The following is a 24,834-nucleotide window of genomic DNA, read 5'->3' on the forward strand; positions in this document are numbered from 1 at the left end:
CACAATAGAGAAAATACGGAATATACAAATAAAGAGATCAAAGAGATGGTTTGCCCATATCGCTCTCTTCTAGAGATCTCGTCCGACCTCATGACCTCATCATGTCTCTCTCCAAGCGTTGAGCGAAGCAAGAAGCGACTAACGTTAGAGATCGTAGAAACAAAATTAGTAAGATTGATAATTGAGAGATTGTAAATAACATAATTATATATATATATATTTGTCTTCAGAGATTCCCAATAGTTAAAAAAAGGATTCTAAATACTAAACTTCATTTTAAAAGCGTAAATAATCATTTAAAACTTTAGAAACCATTTTTATTTTAAATTAAAATATAAAAAAAAACATATTATTCTTAATAATTTATTCAATAATATGATTTTTATTTAGAATATACAAAAATAATGTTGTTGCCTTACATGCTACTTTAATTCAATATTTTACTACTATCATAATTTTATAGTTTTTATAGTAATTTATTTCAATATTAAATTTAGTTTATATATTTATCATTATAAATAAATGTATTAATATTATTTGAACTTATAAATTATTATTTATTTAGGATCCATCTGATGTTGATTTAAAATGATCCAACGAAATAGTTCACTTGAACTGGACTCGAAACGGAGTAAAACGAAGAAAGAAAACAAATGAAAACTAAAAAGGACAATTTTGTCTAAAAACACTTTAAAAAACAAATTTTTTCTGAGAAACTTGGTTTTTTTTATTGGTCTCGTCTCTTTCTTTTCAGTTGTCCATAGAATTAACTACGAAGGATGATGATGATAAGGGTCAAGGAAATACAACACATGAATACTAACAGATCATTGCCAATCTCATAGGCATTAATAAAAGCACACGAAGCACGAGTTGACTAACAGAAGAAAAGACAGTATTATGTTCTGGCAACCGGCTCGAGAGCTTCAATCATGACCACACTGTTTCCTCGAATAACCTACAAAAGAACATATTAAATATCTTTCGTAAAGAAATGAAAAATAAATAAATAAAAGGAACATCATACAGGATAAATGATGCAAGAACTCACCACCATGCCAATATCATTCTTCTCATTGCCGTTCACCTCCACGGTGTTGTCAACAACGAGGTTCATAAATTGATCAAACCCACGAAGAGTGCCAACCACAACTCGGTTTGCATTCAACTTTACTGTAAATAATGGATTTAACTCGAATTATATCAGCCTATGCTTCAAAGGCAAAGCAAAAGAGTGGGAATACAGGGAAATAATAATCATACATCACGAGAGTTCACGAGTTCCCTAAGCAGTTTCGGGAACAAATCATTATTTCATGTATGGGACCATGGACACGATGAGTTCAAAAAAGAAATCATTAATGAAGTGTATAAATTAGAGAACATGAGACTTCACCAGTTGGCAACTTTGGTCATGTTACACAATGACATAGGTAGACTTAGAATCTGAACCCGGCGATTGCAAAAACTACTGTATCCACTGTTCCCTAAGCAGTTTCGGGAACAAATCATTCTTTCATGTTTGGGACCATGGACACGATGAGTTCAAAAAAGAAATCATTAATGAAGTGTATAAATTAGAGAACATGAGACTTCACCAGTTGGCAACTTTGGTCATGTTACACAATGACATAGGTAGACTTAAATCTGGACCCGGCGATTGCAAAAACTACTGTATCCACTGTTCCCTAAGCAGTTTCGGGAACAAATCATTATTTCATGTTTGGGACCATGGACACGATGAGTTCAAAAAAGAAATCACTAATGAAGTGTATAAATTAGAGAACATGAGACTTCACCAGTTGGCAACTTTGGTCATGTTACACAATGACATAGGTAGACTTAGAATCTGAACCCGGCGATTGCAAAAACTACTGTATCCACTGTTCCCTAAGCAGTTTCGGGAACAAATCATTATTTCATGTTTGGGACCATGGACACGATGAGTTCAAAAAAGAAATCATTAATGAAGTGTATAAATTAGAGAACATGAGACTTCACCAGTTGGCAACTTTGGTCATGTTACACAATGACATAGGTAGACTTAGAATCTGAACCCGGCGATTGCAAAAACTACTGTATCCACTGTTCCCTAAGCAGTTTCGGGAACAAATCATTATTTCATGTTTGGGACCATGGACACGATGAGTTCAAAAAAGAAATCATTAATGAAGTGTATAAATTAGAGAACATGAGACTTCACCAGTTGGCAACTTTGGTCATGTTACACAATGACATAGGTAGACTTAGAATCTGGACCCGGCGATTGCAAAAACTACTGTATCCACTGTTCCCTAAGCAGTTTCGGGAACAAATCATTATTTCATGTTTGGGACCATGGACACGATGAGTTCAAAAAAGAAATCATTAATGAAGTGTATAAATTAGAGAACATGAGACTTCACCAGTTGGCAACTTTGGTCATGTTACACAATGACATAGGTAGACTTAGAATCTGAACCCGGCGATTGCAAAAACTACTGTATCCACTGTTCCCTAAGCAGTTTTGGGAACAAATCATTCTTTCATGTTTGGGACCATGGACACGATGAGTTCAAAAAAGAAATCATTAATGAGGTGTATAAATTAGAGAACATGAGACTTCACCAGTTGGCAACTTTGGTCATGTTACACAATGACATAGGTAGACTTAGAATCTGAACCCGGCGATTGCAAAAACTACTGTATCCACTGTTCCCTAAGCAGTTTCGGGAACAAATCATTCTTTCATGTTTGGGACCATGGACACGATGAGTTCAAAAAAGAAATCATTAATGAAGTGTATAAATTAGAGAACATGAGACTTCACCAGTTGGCAACTTTGGTCATGTTACACAAAGACATAGGTAGACTTAGAATCTGAACCCGGCGATTGCAAAAACTACTGTATCCACGGTTCCCTAAGCAGTTTCGGGAACAAATCATTCTTTCATGTTTGGGACCATAGACACGATGAGTTCAAAAAAGAAATCATTAATGAAGTGTATAAATTAGAGAACATGAGACTTCACCAGTCGGCAACTTTGGTCATGTTACACAATGACATAGGTAGACTTAGAATCTGAACCCGGCGATTGCAAAAACTACTGTATCCACTGTTCCCTAAGCAGTTTCGGGAACAAATCATTCTTTCATGTTTGGGACCATGGATACGATGAGTTCAAAAAAGAAATCATTAATGAAGTGTATAAATTAGAGAACATGAGACTTCACCAGTTGGCAACTTTGGTCATGTTACACAATGACATAGGTAGACTTAGAATCTGAACCCGGCGATTGCAAAAACTACTGTATCCACTGTTCCCTAAGCAGTTTCGGGAACAAATCATTATTTCATGTTTGGGACCATGGACACGATGAGTTCAAAAAAGAAATCATTAATGAAGTGTATAAATTAGAGAACATGAGACTTCACCAGTTGGCAACTTTGGTCATGTTACACAATGACATAGGTAGACTTAGAATCTGAACCCGGCGATTGCAAAAACTACTGTATCCACTGTTCCCTAAGCAGTTTTGGGAACAAATCATTCTTTCATGTTTGGGACCATGGACACGATGAGTTCAAAAAAAAATCATTAATGAGGTGTATAAATTAGAGAACATGAGACTTCACCAGTTGGCAACTTTGGTCATGTTACACAATGACATAGGTAGACTTAGAATCAGAACCCGGCGATTGCAAAAACTACTGTATCCACTGTTCCCTAAGCAGTTTCGGGAACAAATCATTCTTTCATGTTTGGGACCATGGACACGATGAGTTCAAAAAAGAAATCATTAATGAAGTGTATAAATTAGAGAACATGAGACTTCACCAGTTGGCAACTTTGGTCATGTTACACAATGACATAGGTAGACTTAGAATCTGAACCCGGCGATTGCAAAAACTACTGTATCCACTGTTCCCTAAGCAGTTTCGGGAACAAATCATTCTTTCATGTTTGGGACCATAGACACGATGAGTTCAAAAAAGAAATCATTAATGAAGTGTATAAATTAGAGAACATGAGACTTCACCAGTTGGCAACTTTGGTCATGTTACACAAAGACATAGGTAGACTTAGAATCTGAACCCGGCGATTGCAAAAACTACTGTATCCACTGTTCCCTAAGCAGTTTCGGGAACAAATCATTCTTTCATGTTTGGGACCATGGACACGATGAGTTCAAAAAAGAAATCATTAATGAAGTGTATAAATTAGAGAACATGAGACTTCACCAGTTGGCAACTTTGGTCATGTTACACAATGACATAGGTAGACTTAGAATCTGAACCCGGCGATTGCAAAAACTACTGTATCCACTGTTCCCTAAGCAGTTTCGGGAACAAATCATTCTTTCATGTTTGGGACCATGGACACGATGAGTTCAAAAAAGAAATCATTAATGAAGTGTATAAATTAGAGAACATGAGACTTCACCGGTTGGCAACTTTGGTCATGTTACACAATGACATAGGTAGACTTAGAATCTGAACCCGGCGATTGCAAAAACTACTGTATCCACTGTTCCCTAAGCAGTTTCGGGAACAAATCATTCTTTCATGTTTGGGACCATGGACACGATGAGTTCAAAAAAGAAATCATTAATGAAGTGTATAAATTAGAGAACATGAGACTTCACCGGTTGGCAACTTTGGTCATGTTACACAATGACATAGGTAGACTTAGAATCTGAACCCGGCGATTGCAAAAACTACTGTATCCACTGTTCCCTAAGCAGTTTCGGGAACAAATCATTCTTTCATGTTTGGGACCATAGACACGATGAGTTCAAAAAAGAAATCATTAATGAAGTGTATAAATTAGAGAACATGAGACTTCACCAGTTGGCAACTTTGGTCATGTTACACAATGACATAGGTAGACTTAGAATCTGAACCCGGCGATTGCAAAAACTACAGTATCCACTGTTCCCTAAGCAGTTTCGGGAACAAATCATTATTTCATGTTTGGGACCATGGACACGATGAGTTCAAAAAAGAAATCATTAATGAAGTGTATAAATTAGAGAACATGAGACTTCACCAGTTGGCAACTTTGGTCATGTTACACAATGACATAGGTAGACTTAGAATCTGAACCCGGCGATTGCAAAAACTACTGTATCCACTGTTCCCTAAGCAGTTTCGGGAACAAATCATTCTTTCATGTTTGGGACCATGGACACGATGAGTTCAAAAAAGAAATCATTAATGAAGTGTATAAATTAGAGAACATGAGACTTCACCGGTTGGCAACTTTGGTCATGTTACACAATGACATAGGTAGACTTAGAATCTGAACCCGGCGATTGCAAAAACTACTGTATCCACTGTTCCCTAAGCAGTTTCGGGAACAAATCATTCTTTCATGTTTGGGACCATGGACACGATGAGTTCAAAAAAGAAATCATTAACAAAGTGTATAAATTAGAGAACATGAGACTTCACCAGTTGGCAACTTTGGTCATGTTACACAATGACATAGGTAGACTTAGAATCTGAACCCGGCGATTGCAAAAACTACTGTATGTATCCACTGTTCCCTAAGCAGTTTCGGGAACAAATCATTCTTTCATGTTTGGGACCATGGACACGATGAGTTCAAAAAAGAAATCATTAATGAAGTGTATAAATTAGAGAACATGAGACTTCACCAGTTGGCAACTTTGGTCATGTTACACAATGACATAGGTAGACTTAGAATCTGAACCCGGCGATTGCAAAAACTACTGTATCCACTGTTCCCTAAGCAGTTTCGGGAACAAATCATTCTTTCATGTTTGGGACCATGGACACGATGAGTTCAAAAAAGAAATCATTAATGAAGTGTATAAATTAGAGAACATGAGACTTCACCGGTTGGCAACTTTGGTCATGTTACACAATGACATAGGTAGACTTAGAATCTGAACCCGGCGATTGCAAAAACTACTGTATCCACTGTTCCCTAAGCAGTTTCGGGAACAAATCATTCTTTCATGTTTGGGACCATGGACACGATGAGTTCAAAAAAGAAATCATTAATGAAGTGTATAAATTAGAGAACATGAGACTTCACCAGTTGGCAACTTTGGTCATGTTACACAATGACATAGGTAGACTTAGAATCTGAACCCGGCGATTGCAAAAACTACTGTATGTATCCACTGTTCCCTAAGCAGTTTCGGGAACAAATCATTCTTTCATGTTTGGGACCATGGACACGATGAGTTCAAAAAAGAAATCATTAATGAAGTGTATAAATTAGAGAACATGAGACTTCACCAGTTGGCAACTTTGGTCATGTTACACAATGACATAGGTAGACTTAGAATCTGAACCCGGCGATTGCAAAAACTACTGTATCCACTGTTCCCTAAGCAGTTTCGGGAACAAATCATTCTTTCATGTTTGGGACCATGGACACGATGAGTTCAAAAAAGAAATCATTAATGATGTGTATAAATTAGAGAACATGAGACTTCACCGGTTGGCAACTTTGGTCATGTTACACAATGACATAAGTAGACTTAGAATCTGAACCCGGCGATTGCAAAAACTACTGTATCCACTGTTCCCTAAGCAGTTTCGGGAACAAATCATTCTTTCATGTTTGGGACCATGGACACGATGAGTTCAAAAAAGAAATCATTAATGAAATGTATAAATTAGAGAACATGAGACTTCACCAGTTGGCAACTTTGGTCATGTTACACAATGACATAGGTAGACTTAGAATCTGAACCCGGCGATTGCAAAAACTACTGTATGTATCCACTGTTCCCTAAGCAGTTTCGGGATCAAATCATTCTTTCATGTTTGGGACCATGGACACGATGAGTTCAAAAAAGAAATCATTAATGAAGTGTATAAATTAGAGAACATGAGACTTCACCAGTTGGCAACTTTGGTCATGTTACACAATGACATAGGTAGACTTAGAATCTGAACCCGGCGATTGCAAAAACTACTGTATCCACTGTTCCCTAAGCAGTTTCGGGATCAAATCATTCTTTCATGTTTGGGACCATGGACACGATGAGTTCAAAAAAGAAATCATTAATGAAGTGTATAAATTAGAGAACATGAGACTTCACCAGTTGGCAACTTTGGTCATGTTACACAATGACATAGGTAGACTTAGAATATGAACCCGGCGATTGCAAAAACTACTGTATCCACTATTCCCTAAGCAGTTTCGGGAACAAATCATTATTTCAATGTTGGGACCATGGACACGATGAGTTCAAAAAAGAAATCATTAATGAAGTGTATAAATTAGAGAACATGAGACTTCACCAGTTGGCAACTTTGGTCATGTTACACAATGACATAGGTAGACTTAGAATCTGAACCCGGCGATTGCAAAAACTACTGTATCCACTGTTCCCTAAGCAGTTTCGGGAACAAATCATTCTTTCATGTTTGGGACCATGGACACGATGAGTTCAAAAAAGAAATCATTAATGAAGTGTATAAATTAGAGAACATGAGACTTCACCAGTTGGCAACTTTGGTCATGTTACACAATGACATAGGTAGACTTAGAATCTGAACCCGGCGATTGCAAAAACTACTGTATCCACTGTTCCCTAAGCAGTTTCGGAAACAAATCATTCTTTCATGTTTGGGACCATGGACACGATGAGTTCAAAAAAGAAATCATTAATGAAGTGTATAAATTAGAGAACATGAGACTTCACCAGTTGGCAACTTTGGTCATGTTACACAATGACATAGGTAGACTTAGAATCTGAACCCGACGATTGCGGAAACTACTGTATCCACTGGACCAACACTAAAAGTACATCATTAATTACTAATTTGCCTATGGAATTCAGTTATATTACTAAACAAATAATGATATGCTGTTCTCTGAACTCATCCAACGATAACGATATCTAATTAAAAGATTCATCTCCCTAGTAACTGTGTACAGGAATATTGGAAGAGGAGTCTAAACTGGTATTCTCTCTAACCCTTAAAAGATTGACCATCATCTACATTTAGATCCATCAAAAAAAGTTGTTTGGCACTTTCCATCATCTACATGATTATGTAAACCACTAACTTTGAATTCTTAAAATATTGCTATACGAGTCCATATGATTGTTAGAACCCTTGCAGATTCTAAACTTGGGGTTGATCTCTTTAGGGGATCGGTCTCCTTGGAACTCTATAGGGGTTCCTCCCTCCAAGTTGCTGCTCAAAGACTGCAGAAAAGATTTATCTATTGCTTATCAAAAGAGGAGAAATATATGGCTATTTATAGGGCTTCTAAACCCTAACTCCTAATATGACTCCTACTCAAGACTCCTACTTCTAACCAACTCCTAATATGACTCCTACTCAAGACTCCTATTCCTTTACAACTCCTAATTTTTCTCTAAGAAACAACCTCCTAACCCTAGTCGGCCTCTTCACCTCTTTAATAGGGGTCGGCTTAGGTAGGTTTTACATGAATGTCCCTCTCAATTAAGACTCTCCTAGCTAGAGTCCTAGCAGACCCGCCCTCTTCAAATCAACCTTGTCCTCGAGGCTGACGATTCATGAATTTTGGGAATTTGATCTTCAAGTCGTCATAGTTCTCCCAAGTGGCATCTTCTGTTGGTAGGTTCATCCACTGTATTAGCACTTTAGTAGTGGGTCGTCGTCGTCGAGTCACGATCCGTCGATCAATAATGACACTTGGCTGGGTCTGGAGTTCTCCTTGGATAGTCATATTTGGTGGGTGAATTTGGGCTGTCTCCAAGCACTTATTTACAACTTTTGTCTGGCCATTGATTTGTGGGTGATATGTCGTATTCTTTTTCAATTTAGTACCCTGCATATGGAATAACTTTGTCCAAAATCTGCTCGTAAAGATGCAAGTAGAATTTATCATAAGCACAATGAGTCCCTTATAGTGTAATTCTTTTGAGTCCCAATTGTAATGAGCCACGGAGCTTGGTGCTTCCTCCAATTTTTTTATAATCTTACTAGTTTCTAAATCTTCCTGCCATTCCATCTTAATATCCTCAAGGAAGTCGTTGGTCGGAAGTGAAATGGCCGAAACTTCAGCTTGCTCGGGTAGCTGCGAAAGCGCATCTGCTAGAACATTCTCTTTCCCCTTTTAGTAAGTTATTTCATAATCAAATCCAAGAAGTTTTGTTACCCATTTTTGCTGCTCAGGGGATGATATCTTTCGCTCTAAAAAGTACTTGAGGCTTTTATGGTCGGTTTTAATTTGAAATCGTCGACCAATCAAATAGCGTCTCCACCTTATTGCTGTGCGTACAATGGCGAGCATCTCCTTATCATATGTTGACTTATTTTGATGAGAGGGAGATAATGTCTTGCTAGTGTATGCGAGTGGTCGACCATTTTGCATGAGAACGTCTCTCATTCTGTCTCCAGATGCATCGGCCTCAATGATGAAGGGTCGGTTGAAATCTGGTAGCGCTAGCACCCGCATCGTCGTCATGGCTGCCTTAAGTTTGTCGAAGGCAGCGGAGGCTTTGTCCGACCATTGGAAGGTATCATTTTTCAGTAGAGAAGTGAGTGGTGCACTAATCTTTCCATAGTTTTTCACGAACTTACGGTAGTAGCCTATTAAACCCAGAAAGCCATGTAGTAATTTTATATTCCTCGGGGTAGGCCAGTTTTGCATTGCTCCAATTTTGAAGGGGTCCACCGTCACACCTTTCTCTGATATGATATGCCCAAGATATTCCACCTTTTGTTGAAGAAAGCAAAAATTCGTAGTGGCTGTTGTGTGTTCGAAAGGCAGTTTTCGATATGACTTCTTCGTACACTCGTATTTGATGATACCCGAATCAAAGGTCCAACTTTGTGAAGATTTGTGCTCCCTTTCATCTAGCAATTCATCTACTACTGGAATAGGGTATTTATCCTTGATGGTTATGCCATTGAGAGCCCGGTAATCAACGTATATTTGCCATGTTCCGTCCTTCTTGCGTACAAGTAGCACCGGTGAAGAGTAGATGTTGCAACTTAGCCAAATAACTCGTGTTTCAAGCATCTCTTTTATAATCCTTTCCATTTCATCCTTCTAGAGATGTAGATACTGATATGGCCAAGTATTTACTGGAGGTTTGCCTAAAAGAATCGTTATATAATGATCATACCGACGGGTAAGAGGTAGATTGTGCGGTTCGTCAAATATATCTGAAAATTCAGCAAGCAAAGGAAGTAGGTTTGGATCTTCAAATTCTATTGGCTCTCCCTTAGTTTGTTGCTCAAGTTGTGCCAAAAAGCCGCTGCATGCTTTATACAAAACCTTCTCCATTTGTTGTGTGCAAATCGTCGTTATGTCGCCCCCATGTTTCCCGTTCAGTATCACCTGTTTCTCCTTACTGTAAAATTTCATAATTAGTTGCATAAAATTCCAAGAAATATCAGCTAATGTCATCAACCATTTAATTTTGAGCATGGCCTCATTATCATCAAGAGGGAGAAGGAAGAAATATGTAATTATCTCTTGGTAAGGCCTCATGATCAGCAACAGTTTCACTTGCAGGTGCCTACGATCATACTTCAAAATCCATCCGTCGGCGACCTTAACGTCAAACCTGCTGCAATTCTCGATAGGTAAGGCCATCTGGACAGCAACCTTACTGTTTATAATGTTATTAGTATTGTCCGTGTCGATGAGAACAGTGATCGGTTGTTGTTTGAGAAGGCCTCCAGCTTTCATCGTTTGCGGGTTTGAGTAGCCGGCTAGTGCATGTACCGTAACTTCGGTCGGTTGTGGCTCTTCTTCTACATCTCCTTCTTCATGTTCAAGGCTCTCTTCTGGATGTCCAATGACCTCTTCTTCTATTGGTTCAATCATAAGAAGTCTACCTTTACTATAACGACGCTCACGGCTCCACGGCTCATCGCAATGCCAACATAACCCCTTCGCATATTGCTCCCGAAGCTCTTCTCTTGTTAACCACTTTGGTGTAGGGACTTGGTCGACAGTAGGGGGGGCTGACGGCTTCAATATTGCTGGTTGAGGAGCGACTCTAGTCCTCCGAGCTTCATGGTTCAATTGCTCCTCTTAATATCGTGCGAAAGAGATGGCTGCCATAAGCGTGTACGGTTATCGTGCTTTAACTTCTCCTCGGATTTCCGGCTTTAAGCCCTCAATGAAGGTCCTCAATAGCTGTTTTTGAGACCAATCACGAGTTTGATTAGATAACCTTTCAAACCTGGTTTGGTACTCCTGAATGGTAGAGGTTTGTCGGATCTTTGCTAGTTGTCCGTCAATATTCTCGTAATCGGTTGGTCTGAAGCGGATCAGCAGTCCTTCTTTGAATTGTCGCCATGAAAGGACTCCATAAGTATGTTCAAACCAGTCAAACCACTGTATAGCATCCCCTTCAAGATGTATCGCCACAATTTTCACCATAGATGCATCCGCGGTTTTATAGTACCGAAAATATCGCTCCGCGCGCGAGATCCAACCAATCGGGTCTCCTTCTTCCCATCTAGGGAAGTCCACTCTCATGCATGGATAGTTGGGGTTGGTCATAGAGATTCCCCTCTCTTGGAAGTCATATCTTCAGGCTTGGTGCGATTGGGCAAAGCTCTCTCATTGATGTGATTTCTTTGGGCTTAGTGGTCGACCCAATCTGAGTTCGGTAAAGAGCGTTCGAATCTTATCCTCCATTCGCGCCTCGAAGGCTTCGAATTTAGCATTGATTACCTCCTCAGATGTCATAGTATATGTCGCCAAATCTGTGATGTTAAGATCTCTCTTTTGTTGTCGGGTTAAAGGCATGTATTGGTTGAGAGAGGTGATGGTCGAAAGGGATGGTAGATTGGTGGATGTAGGCTACGGTTTAGGCTTATTTTGTGGCTATTTTGGGTGCAGTTTGAGGGTGTGGTTTGGTGGAGTTTTAGGACTGTGGATGAAAGTTTTGGATCTGTGGTAGATGGTAACAAAGGTTTGATAGAAATCAGTGGAAGTTGCAGCAAGTATGTGCTGCCTTGTAAGAGTAGAATTGTCGTCGAAGAAACAACGATTTCTCGACGTAATTTCCACCAAAAACTTGAAAGAATTGAGGAGGGAATTGATAGCAAAATCACAGTTTATATGACAGCAAGGATATCTAATTTAATCAAGAAAATTTCGATAGTATAACAAAAAGGAAATTGGTGCAAGTTGCGATTGCAGAATTCTTGTCGAAAAATTTCAGCGGGTTACGACGAAAATTTGCAGCAACACAAAATCGTTTTTAGAGATGAATTTCTTAATAGATCAATCTTAGATGGAAGCCAAGATGATCTATGAAGTGTATAAGAAATTTCATTCAAAAAAGATTGCAAATAGATGGGTTAAAGCAACAATATGCGGCTGAAATTTTCTATAGCACAGATTTTTAAGTATAGCAGATTGGACGTAAAAGATCAGTGATTTATATTGAGAATTTTTTGATGAAACCAAAGGGAAATCCACTGTTATGAAGTGTCAAAGCTATCATAAAAATTTCATAGAGATTTGGATAGAAACAACGTAGTATCAAGATGAAACAAACAGTGCTATGCGGCTGAAATTTTACGGTGCAGATTTTCAAGTATAGCAGATTAGACATAAAATATCAATAGTTTATATTGAGAATTTTTTGACAAAACCAAAGGAAATCTACTGTTAGGAAATGTCAAAGATGTCATAAAAATTTTGTAGAGATTTGGATAGAAAAGACACAGTAGCAAGATGAAACAGACGGTGCTATACGATTGGAATTCTGCAATGTATCTTTCGTCGTAGAGATGAAAACTTTATGACGAAAAGTTTATGCAACAATATAGGAATAATTTTTTTGGGATTTTCAAATAAGGATAACTAAATTGCAGCAGCAGTAAGGTAGAAACCCAGAACCTGTTGCAATTCACGGGGAGATCAAAGGATGATCCGTGGTGGTGGAGATGACGGAGGAATTTGGCGACGATCTTTTAAGCAATTGTGGGAATTGCTTTGGGCGGTTGTGGAGGGTTGAAGGATGGCTGTGAAAGGGCAGCGAGACGCCAAGAACGCTGCTCTGATACCAGGTGTTAGAACCCTTGCAGATTCTAAACTTGGGGTTGATCTCTTTAGAGGATCGGCCTCCTTGGAACTCTATAGGGGTTCCTCCCTCCAAGTTGCTGCTCAAAGGCTGCAGAAAAGATTCATCTATTGCTTATCAAAAAAGGAGAAATACATGGCTATTTATAGGGCTTCTAAACCCTAACTCCTAATAGGACTCCTACTCAAGACTCCTACTTCTAACAAACTCCTAATAGGACTCCTACTCAAGACTCCTATTCCTTTATAACTCCTAATTCTTCTCTAAGAAACAACCTCCTAACCCTAGCCAGCCTCTTCACCTCTTTAATAGGGATCGGCTTAGGTAGATTTTACATGAATATCCCTCTCAATTAGGACTCTCCTAACTAGAGTCCTAACAATGATTTACCTCAAAAGTGCCCAAAGTAATTCTGAAGCAAATTTTGCTTTTAGACATATCTAGCAACAAATTTTTTTGTGATTAAAGACCACAACATCCACTTCACTAACCATGTAGTTCGCATTTTCTTGTCAAGAGATACCCACTCTTGTATACTCCCTCTTACACATGTAATAAGATGGTGAAGGCAAGAGATCAAAATTTGATGTATTAAAAATTCTTTCAGAACTCCTATGTGCTCTTCTCTAAAAATGCCAAACTCAACCTAGTCTCAGAATTTGTACCATTTTGTATCCTGACACAATCAAGTCTTCTGTAAATGCATTTTTTTAATTAATGTAATTTTTAATTAATGAAGTTTCCTCAAATAAATTTATCATGCAATCTGCAAATAGTACAAGGACCTAGCAAAGATTTGGAAACTAAGATAACAAGCTGAAAAGATCTATAGGACAGTTTTCCTCCCTCTCCCTCTCTGTATCCCTTCCTTGATTCTCAGATAAATAAATACACCTTAATCGCACTTCATGAACTTGTCCTACACCACATTTGTTTAACAAGATCCATAAAAAGTGACACCCACATGAAAATCTTCTATGCAAAGACTGTAATCAGCATTTTCCTCAAAATGAATTTTTCCAATTTAAAAAAAGGAATTTTGAATTTACTTAGAATCGCCAATGCAGCCTGGTGACAGCAGTTGTCATGGTTATATAGTCCATAATGCACATAAATATTTAAAATTTGCTGAAAATTGATGTGTGATAAGCATCCATTAATTACGGCGAAAACAACAGGCAACTTCAATAAATGGATAAAATGCAGCTTCAGAGTTTTGAATGGAGCTAAAATGTATGTAGCATAAGACTAATAATGTATTATGGCAATTCAGTGAGAATCATGCATGAACATGCAAGTTGAAGCAGAAATTGAAGTTATAAAGTTCATGCAACAAAAGAATTTGAGTCACTCCTACTGAGATGAACTTGATAAGATTGGAACCTTTTGTTGCATAGGGGATCTTTCAACCCCAAAAAAATATGAAACCAAGTACTATCAATGAAAGGTTATTATTGATAAGAAAAGAAAAAAGAGATAGAGAGGAAAGCGAAAATTTGATGGAAGAGGTAAACAAAAACTTTTGTTCTTCTCGATCAATCTCTAGATTTTTTTTTTTGACTCACTCTATCTCTCTTTGATCATAAAATTTCTCATCTATTTATGAAAACATAGATGAGAGTTACAATACTCATACTTTATGACTGAATGCATTCATACACTTTTATCAATTGTAACCTATGAAATTTACTATTGACGCTTTAATTCAATTCTCACAGTGTGTTTTTAGAAAGCGCCCGAGTGCTAAGCAAGCACTCAGGTGAAGTGAGGTGAGGCCTAAGGGCCTTGCACAACCTCTGGGCAAGGCATTTAGATGAAGCACCACTCAAGCGCTCACTTGAGCCTATGAGTCGAGCACTTTAGTTGGTTTGATTGAACCAACTTGCTTGTGTAATCGAACTTGGCATGAACTTGACCAATTCTTCACTCTGGCGCTTGTTGGGACAAGATGTTGGCGTGCGCTCAATTCCTACATTTTCATTGTGTCACACGACGGACGATTCCATAGATAGTTTTATTTTTGTTATTCTTATACCGGATTCCACTATCTCCTTCCCCACCTTCCTCTATAGCCGTCAGTTACTCTTTTTCTCCTTCTCCTACTTTCCTCCATATATATTTTTTATTTTAATATTCCGGAGCGTCATGCTTTGCTAGAGCAAGCATCTAGCATCTCGAGCATTTTAAAAACATTGAATTCTCATAAACCATATAATCTCCTTCTTCATGATCATTTTTATCATGGTATATAACCTCTATTATCTCTTTAAATTTTAGAGGTTACAATTCTTTTACCAATGTGTTCATGAAAGCAAGATTTCTAATTTTCTCTCTTAATTAAATTTAATTTTTTCCTAACACAAAGACTTGTCAACGAGAAGAAAGAAATTTGTCCTAGCATCAAATTTTCACTACTCTATTTCTCTCTTTTCTTTTCATATGAAAGTGATGTTAAAGCTTAAGCTTAAATGATTAATAACATGTAACTCCAAGTTTCTTGCCTCACAAATGAGAACTATGAGAATTAAAGCATCCAAATAAAGGCCCTGTTTAGACATGGATCTGAAAACATATGGGAGGTGACCTTAAGATAATGATAGATACCTTGAAGGAGTTGAGGAAGGACAAAAGAGGAGTTCTTCTTTGTCTACCAAGGGCATGATGAAGGCAACTTTGAAAAGGTCACAGTCACCAACACCTCCATAGAAGCTAGGAAATTCTTGAAAATCGCCAGTAAAGGAATTAAAAGTTAAAAAAATTCAACTTCAATCACTTAAGAGCCAAATTTGAAACTTTGCATATAAATGAGCCAAAGGCTATTTCAGATTATTTTATGATGATTCTCACCATTGTGAAACAACTAAAAAGAAATTGTGAAAAAAAATTTAAAAGATGTTTTTGTGATTGAAAAATTACTTTGATTGTTTCATGAGAAGTTAGTGGTCTCCATCCAAGAATCAAAAGATTTAGATCATATAACCATATGATTATTGATAAGGTAATTTCTTTGCAAAAATATGAGCATTTAGTCATCAAGAAAAAAGTAAATGTCCAAGAGCAAGTGCTCCAAACAAAATTCATCTTAAAAGAAAGAAATAAAGGCTCAAGTGACCATGATCGTTGTCATGGTGAAGGACATATGCAACATGGCCAAGGTAGAAAAGGAAGAAAAGAGACTATAGTCCAAAACAAGAATAAGAAAAATGAGATACAAGATGTCAAAGGTGTAATCTTTCCAAAATTTAATGATATTAGTGCATAAAAATATGAAATTTATTCTTTTGAATAGTATTACAATTGAAACAACCAAGTTGAAGAAAAAACTATGTTAAAAGGAAAGCAAAAGATTTTCTCTTGTTGCTAATGCGTAAAGAAGATATCATGAAACAAAAGATACCTGGATACCCGAACTAGCAAGAAGTATATGTGTGAACATAAAAGTATGTTCATAGAATTGAATAAGAAGATGAAGGGATAAGTCAGATTTCTAAAAAGCAACATTTGTCGTGCTGTGATATACCGCTCAATATGGATGGTACATACCGGTCAAATAGGGGATTGGTACACCAACCACCATATACCGAGTAGTATATACTAAATGACCCTATATCGCATGATATTGGTTCTGTACCAGTCGGAACGATCGAAATCAAACCATTATCGATAGAAAGCTTAGATCTGAGCAATTCCAACGGTCAGATACATTTGAAAGGGTTTTTAAACCCTTCCCTCCCCATCTGTCTCCCCCTTTCACACTCTCAAACTCTCCTACTTTCTCAACCTCTTTCTCGTTCACTTTTTTCTTTTATTCTCACATTTGTACTATCTTAAAACTTAACAAAGCTATGATTTCTGATTTGCATTAAGCTTAGAAGGCTAATTAGAGAGGCTTAAGACCTAAGTTAGAGGAATAACTCTCTAATCAAAGGTATGTATTTTTTTTCTCGATTTTTGATGATTTATGAGATGATTAAGCCTATTATATGCTCTCAATATCTAATATGTTGTTTGAGGTCTTTATGATGGTAGACTTATGTTAACTAGGGAGTAATTATAACCTTTAATGTTGTGATTAGTGTGCTTAATGTTGATTTTTCGAAATTAGTCATTTATTGGGTCAAATCTTTGTATTATGCATATTAAGATGATTTACATGTTTGTGATGGTATAATAGGTTTAATTAGATTTTAATTAAGTTTTTAATGCTGTGATTAGTGATTTTAATGATAATCTAATCAAAATTTTACCCGGTCAATTTAATATCCTTAATGCTTATTAGAGTGTTTGACATGTTTATAATGATGAAAGATGAATAATTATGGATTAATTAACTATATTAATGGTGTGATTATTGTATTTAATGATGATTTTATTGATTAAAATCAAATTTACATATTTAATGCTTCTTAGACTGTTTGGCATATTTATAATGGTAAAATAAGACTAATTATGGTTTAATTAAGTTTTTTAATATTAGTGTATTTACTGATAAATTTATTGTTATTTGAGCATTTATTGGGTCAATTTTATGTATTTAATAATTATTAAAGTATTTTACACATTTATTATGGTAAAAGAGAGCTAATTAGGGAGTAATTAATGCTTTTAATATTGTAATTAGTGTATTTAATTATAAATTCATTATAATTTGACCTATATCGAGTCAATTCTATGTATTAAATGCCTAATCGATTAATTGATATATTTATAGTGGCAGCTTCCTCGTTTGACTCAAATTTAATAAGAATATGGCATCAAAGGATTGGTAGCATGAAATGGGGTGAAATCCATAGTTTTATCAAAGGACTGGGCAAGAGGTCAGCACCAGATATTATTGATATTGATCGACAAACCTATCCTTCACAAACAACGAAGCAGATACAGATTGACGATGCATATACAAAAGAAAAGAAGTGGGATATTAGAAAGACAATAGCTAAATGGTTCAACTTCCATAGGATTCCAGCAAACGCAACCCAATGTCCATATTATCATAACATGATCTCCTCTATCTAAAAGGTTGGCACAGGAATCCAACTTCCAATACCAAAGGAGATCCATGGCATATATTTAGATGAGAAGGTTGTATAACTAAAGGATTGGAAAATCTTTCAAGAGGTAATGAAACAAAGATGGGGTGACACTAATATATGACAGTCGATTAAGGCTAACAAAAATGAATATCATCAATTTTCTTATGTATTGCAATAGATGGGTGATTTTTCATAAGTTAATTAATGCTTTCGACAAGATTCAAATTTCAAATTATATTGAAAACCTAATAGATATCATAGCAAAGAAGACCGAAGCATAGCATATTGTCTAGATAATCATCGACAATGGAGCTAATTTCAAAAATACCAATTTATTTTGAACTCCATGTGTAGCTTATTGCATGGATCTAGTGCTGACGAATATTGACAAGCAACCATCAATCGACATGTGTATAGCTCGAGTACAATCGATCATAAAGTTTATATATAATCATCATTGGGTCCACTCTTTGATGCAAAAGTATACAAATGGTGAGATACTCCAATCCGGAATCACTCGGTTTGCTACAAAGCAATGGTCACCTCACAAGAATGGTTTGATTTCAAGTATTCGAGATCGAATGATTAAAAATAGATAGAAGAGACTATTCTTTATTCTAGATTTTAGGATACCATAAATGAAATTATAATAGGAGTGGAACCACTTTACATTATCCTTGTAAAGTCGATATTCCCTAAATGTCTTACCTTAGACACATGCTAATTTTAAGGCCAAGAAATACTTACGTATCATCGTATTGATTCACACGAAGGTCTACAACATACTATCGTATAGATGGTTGGAGAAATTAGCATATGTCCACTACAACATGCAGCTAAGGTTGTAATGTGCCGAGTCAGACAAAGAGCCAAAGAAACCAAAGATTGATCCTATCGTCCTCCAATACTACAATGAAAATTCACAGCCAACGTTAAAATGGGTCAAAGCAACAGAGAACTAAGAGGATCCTCTACTTGATAAGATGGGAGATCCTCCATGTCCTTCATGTTTTATCACCGAGGTAATAAAAGAAGCAAAACCATATACCTAGCAGAAGGGTGATCGCCCATGATTAGAACGTGGCGAAAGGAGTCGAATAACATCAAGTCAGACTATTCGAGGAACTAAGACATTCAACCGTCAGAGTCGTTCGCTTAGTGTGCAAAGGCAACGGGGAAGACAGTAACATCAATAGCACCATTGGAAAGAATCAAGTTGAATGATGGAACACCTTCTCAATTGCATTCAACAACCCACTCGGTGCGGAGACATAACAACAACGTAGACAGCAGTACCTCGACCGATGATGGCGACGACACCAAGGAGTCAATGGTCCCACCTACATAGTTTGAGAGTAGCACATAAATCAAGGAGCAATGTTTTACATATCTCACCCAAGATTCAAATCATGGAGCTCAATGAGGTACTGGTTAAGTTTATACACGGAAGGGAAAAGGAAAAGCAATGAATGATTTTGAGAAGATGTGACAGAGCCTGCATGATGTAGACACAGAGCAAAGCTCAACGTATTATAGAAAATCTTATGGCCAATAGCAGTACGATAATAGTTGGTCATTCTTCTCCGAGCAGTAATACAGTAATCGATCTTATGATATGGAGCAACAGATTAATGGTGAAAGTAAAAGTTCTGACATTCTCCAACCTCCGCACCAATACATGTCACAATCATACTTGCCTCAGAGTCGCCTCGAAACATGTGTTCACGATGATCAAACTATGACCATCACCATATTGATGCACCAATAGCATATGATGTATCAGTATAATATGTCATGGGATCAGTTTCTAGATTGAGTCCGACAAACATATCAAATTGGTATACATATACATAGGATCGAGGACCCCGATCCATAGCCCGTAGAGTCTCATCATTCTTTTTAGTGGTAGAACTAAGTATATACATCAATCAATTACTTGATTTATTTAAAACTTTAAATTATTTAACTCATAATCTAACAATTCAAATAATTTCTTTATAGATAATTCAATATCAACAAAATGATGGTTTAGAACGTACCACAAAGCTGCTCCTCAAAATTCAAAAAAGATATATGACACTATTATTTTCTAATTTAAATTATTTTTATTAAATTTATACTAAATTTATATTTATTTCTAACTTAAAACCCTTAATCTATTTTTTACTTTTAAGAACCCTTAGAGCTATTATTACCATTTTCTTGTGCTATCGGTACACCCCGCTATTCTAACACACGGTACATTGATACGAGACGATACATACAATATCATCGATCGGCCAGTACATTAGTTCGAGCTAGAAAGGCGAACCCTACTATTAGAAAACAATATTCTTTGTCTTGAAAAACTATTAGAAAAATATTATGAAATTCACATTAAAAAGAACTAACTCTTTCTAAGATGCAATACAAATCGCTTAATTGCTCAAATGAAGATGTCAAAAAACAGATTATTCATCGTAATCATTAACCATGACAAACTATTGAAAGACTTTGTTGTGGCACTAAAAAAGCATTTGAACTTCATGTATGGTCTATCGTGCATACAACAGACAAGTCAAATATGTGAAGGTGTATTTTTTTCCAAAACAACCAAGAAGCTTTCACATGAGGCAAATCTTAGAGCAAAGAAACCACTTCAACTTATTCATCATGTCATTTGTGAGCCTACTGCTCCAACATCTTTTGTTAAGCATCACTATTTTCTAACTTGTATTGACGATTATACACAAAAATTTTAGGTTTATTTTTAAATAAAAAAGAAAGCCTTTAATATATTCAAGAAGTTCAAAACTTTTATAGAGACTGAAAACGGCTACCACATTAAAACCATAGACTCCAATCAAGATGGTGAATTCACCTCCAATGCATTTAAGCATAGCATTCGACATCAACTAATGACACCATATTCTCCCCTGCAAAATGGTATGACTGAAACAAAGAATCGAACAATTCATAATAGGGTGAGAAGCATGCTCAAAGATCAAATACATGTCATATGAGTTTTGAACTAAGCGATGGCCTGTGTCATCTACAACCTAATCTAGTGCCCTACATCAAACTTGGAGAACAAAGACTCCATAAGAGGCATGGACAAAAAGAAAGCTAGGTGTCTCACACTTCAAGATATTTTAGGTGTGTTACTTATGCACATATTCTCAATCAAAGAACCAAATCATTTGATCATTTGATCCTAACAATTCAAAGCCCGTTATATGTAGGGATATGGAGTTCATTGAAAATGGTGCATGGAATTAGAACATCAATAAGTTGCATGAAGAACAAAAGCAAAAGAAGTTTAAAATTTCTTCACCATCATCATCATCGCCAACATCTTCTCCACAATTATAAGTCTCAAAAGACAAGTCTATAGTTCTATATGAAGTAACAGATGAATTGCATCTCATTTGTCGTTTGTCTTATAGTGAGCTACTTCTTGTTTGTCTCATAGTGAACCACTTCTCACTTGTCTCATAGTGAACCAGTTCTCATTTGTCTAAGTGAAGAGATCAACTCCATTGTGAGAAACAATACATGGAAGTTAGCATCACTATCCCAGAGACAAAATAATATTGGTGTGGAGTGAGTTTACAAAATAAAAAAATACACAAGGACAAGTTGAGAGGTGGCAAAGAGTTACAAACAAAAATATGATGAAAAGGTAGTGACCCTATTATCCAAATGGAAAATTTTAAATCAATTATACCCATTACCATACAAAATAATTGGTTAATTTATCAAATAGATATAAAATTTATATGTTTGAATGGTTTCTTATATTTATAAGAGTACCATTGACATTTAAAAAAGGTATGAAAAAAGTTCTTAAGTTAAAAAAAGCTTTGTATAGACTAAACAAGCACCTAAAGCATGAACTACTAGAATTGATATCTACTTTAAACAAAATGGATATATCCAATGTCCTTATGAAAGTGTCTAGTACTTTTCAAGAAGCAACCCACTTATTGTTTGGAGAATTCAAAGAAAACTTGGTTCAAGAATTTGAAATTATCGACATTGTCCTTATGTCTTATTTTTATGGTATTAAAGTGAAGAAAAATAAAGAAGACATCTTAATTTCACAAGAAAGGATATCTAACGGAGGTTTTCAAAAGTTTCAAGATGGGAGATTACAAACCGGTTGGCATGCCAGTTGAATGTGACATCAAACTTTCAAAACAAGATAATGGTGAAACAATCGATGAAACCTACATCAAAAGCTTAGTAACTTGAGATACCTAATTTGCATGAGACCAAATATTTTATATAAAATTGGATTAGTGAGTCGATTTATGGAAGAACCAAAACCGATACATGTAAACACCAAAAAAGTTCTTCGCTACATCAAAGGTATCATAACTCATGATCCATTATATCCATTTTCAAATGATTTTCTACTCATTGATTATTCCGATGATGATTAAGGTGGAGCTCTAAAAGACTAAAAAATACCAGTTTTATTTTCTACATGGGCAACACCACTTTTACTTGGTATTCAAAGAAACAATCTACTAAGACACTATCTCCATGTGAAGTGAAATATGTAATGGAACCACCATGTATGCCACACTATATGACTAACTTGAAAGAATTCAATTATGCACAACATCAATCTACAAAGATATATGTTGATACCAAGTCAGTGATATCATTGATCAATAAACTTATCTTACATTAACAAAGCAAACATCTCAATGTTTGGAACCATTTCATTCGAGAACAAATTAAAGAGAAGAAAGTTTCATTGGACCACATCAAATCTGATGATCAAATTGATATTTTCACCAAGCCCCTTAATATGGAGATATTTCTTAAAATGAAGACATCACTTGATTGTGTGAATAAAATGAATGAAGTTTAAGGGGTGTTGAGTGATAAAACCTGATTAAAAGAGAGAAATGAAATCTCTCTTTCATGAACACATGGACAAAACAATATAACCTTTAGAATTTGAAGAGACAGTAGAGGTTACACACCATGATAAAAATAACAATGTAGAAGGAGGTTACATGGGTTACGATAAGTAAAGAATCAATAGGACATTTCATAGGTTATAAATAATAAAAGTGTATGAATTTCGTCATAGAGCATGAGTATTGTAGCTCTTATGTAAGGTTATATATATAGATAAGAAATTTCATGTTTAAAGAGAGATAATAAAATGAATCAAGAAGAAAGTCTAGAGACTTGTCAAGAAGAAAAAAGTTATTGTTTGTCTCTAGCATCAAATTTTCACTACTCTTTTTCTCTATTCCTCTTTCTTTTCTTGCATCAAATTTCCATTACGCATGGTTATAGTCCATAATGCACATAAATATTTAAGATTTGCAAAAAATTGATGTGAGTTGATAATTATCCATGCAATCAACATGAAGGTACATCCACTAACAATAGAGAAACAAATAGGTAACCTCAATAAATGGTTTAAATGTGGCTTCGTAGTGTTTGAATGGAGCTAAAATGTATGTGCCATAAGACTAATGATGCATTACGGCACCTCACTGAGAATCAAGTATGAGCATGCAAGATAAGCAGGAATTGAAGATATAAAGTTTATGCAACAAAAGAATTTGAGAGTCACTCCTACTGAGATGGATGATGAACTTGATAAGATTGGAACCTCCGTAGCACAGGAGATATTTCAACCGCGAAAAAAATATTCAACCAAGTATTATCAGTGAAAGATGATTATGATTACAATCGCACAAATGGGCAGATACTGAAAGCCTAGCGGCCAGCCTCCGCGGAAAAGGTCTCAATCTCCGGAAGACTATATTGCAGCAGTAACATGGCCAAATCTAAATGTCTTTATCCTAACCTTTAATAAGACCAAATAAGACCGATTGCATAAAGCCAGCGGACGCGCAATAAAATCAAAACCAAGGGCACGAATTTTACAAGCAAAATGCAAAACTACAAGCAAAATCAAACCGTGATGGCATAAAGGCACTCACTTTGAAGCTTCTTGTCCATGTACCTGAAGAAACAAGGCATCGAGAGGAAACGAGAATCAAAAGGGGAACCGGAACGGTTCAATTAAACCAGAGAGAGAGAGAGAGAGAGAGAGAGAGAGAGAGAGAGAGAGACAGAGAGAGAGAAATCTCACTTCTTGAGATCTGGAGGCTGGCCCGATCGGCTCATGTCGTTAAGAAGCGAGAGGAGTTCGATGGGCCTCCAAGTCCCGGGAGTTTCTTCTCTCTGCACACCATAAACCCTCAACCCTCCGCAACGTCGGCCACCGTCGCAAAAGTCGTATAAATAAGCTGGGGGTGACGTCTGCCCATCGAAGGAATGAGAATTCCTATGCGGATCAATCCATAATCTTTTTATGGGGCGCTCGTCATTCACCAATCAAGACACGCAACTAGTCACCAAACCTGCTGAGACGACATAAGTACCTCTTACAGTTAATTATAATTAATATTTTAATTTTCCAAACCTACTGAGACGACACAAGTACCTCTTATAGGTAATTTATAATTAATATTTTAATTTTTATATTTTAAAAAATAATATTATATCTTTATATATGAAAGTGAAATATTTAATTCTAATTCTCGTCGTTAACTTTCTCGACCAAAAATATATATGTGTTGTCACATGCAATACATTTTTATTATTTTTAAATTATTAATTTTATATAAATTTTTCTTATCGATTTTCTCTTCCTCTCCTCGTTTCAACCTACTCATTCATTGCCTATCGCACCTGTTGATCCTACTCGCTTATCATACCTGCTCACTTATTGCTGGCCTACTAATCCTATTCACCCGTTGAATCTGCT

The 24,834-nt window shown here is 36.3% G+C and overlaps 1 protein-coding gene across 3 annotated transcripts; it reads right to left on the reverse strand.

Moving 5' to 3' along the window:
* Window positions 1-761: 761 nt before the first annotated feature.
* Window positions 762-24,285, reverse strand: LOC135584635 (probable small nuclear ribonucleoprotein G). 3 transcript variants are annotated; one of them, XM_065121357.1, is made up of 5 exons: window positions 24,157-24,279; window positions 24,005-24,027; window positions 20,911-20,965; window positions 1,052-1,173; window positions 762-958 (listed from the first exon to the last, which is right to left on the reverse strand). In XM_065121357.1, exons 3-5 carry the CDS (start codon window positions 20,939-20,941, stop codon window positions 899-901), a joined length of 213 nt encoding a protein of 70 aa, XP_064977429.1. In that variant the 5' UTR covers window positions 20,942-20,965; window positions 24,005-24,027; window positions 24,157-24,279; the 3' UTR covers window positions 762-898. The 3 variants fall into 3 exon arrangements, with proteins under 3 accessions (XP_064977429.1, XP_064977428.1, XP_064977427.1); XM_065121356.1 differs by having other exon boundaries at window positions 20,911-20,981; XM_065121355.1 differs by lacking the exon at window positions 20,911-20,965 and having other exon boundaries at window positions 24,157-24,285.
* Between the last annotated feature and the right edge of the window lie 549 nt (window positions 24,286-24,834).

This window comes from Musa acuminata, chromosome BXJ2-8 (genome assembly GCF_036884655.1).
Source record: "Musa acuminata AAA Group cultivar baxijiao chromosome BXJ2-8, Cavendish_Baxijiao_AAA, whole genome shotgun sequence".
Lineage (NCBI taxonomy): Eukaryota > Viridiplantae > Streptophyta > Magnoliopsida > Zingiberales > Musaceae > Musa > Musa acuminata.

Bases quoted from the DNA above. Each gene is read 5' to 3' on its own strand.
- LOC135584635 (XM_065121355.1), bottom strand. From the start codon at position 24,191: ATGAGCCGATCGGGCCAGCCTCCAGATCTCAAGAA. The intron at 1,174-24,004 runs GTGAGTGCCTTT...CATTATTTACAG, and splicing joins CATGGACAAGAAGCTTCAAA to TAAAGTTGAATGCAAACCGA. The intron at 959-1,051 runs GTGAGTTCTTGC...GTTCTTTTGTAG, and splicing joins AGAATGATATTGGCATGGTG to GTTATTCGAGGAAACAGTGT.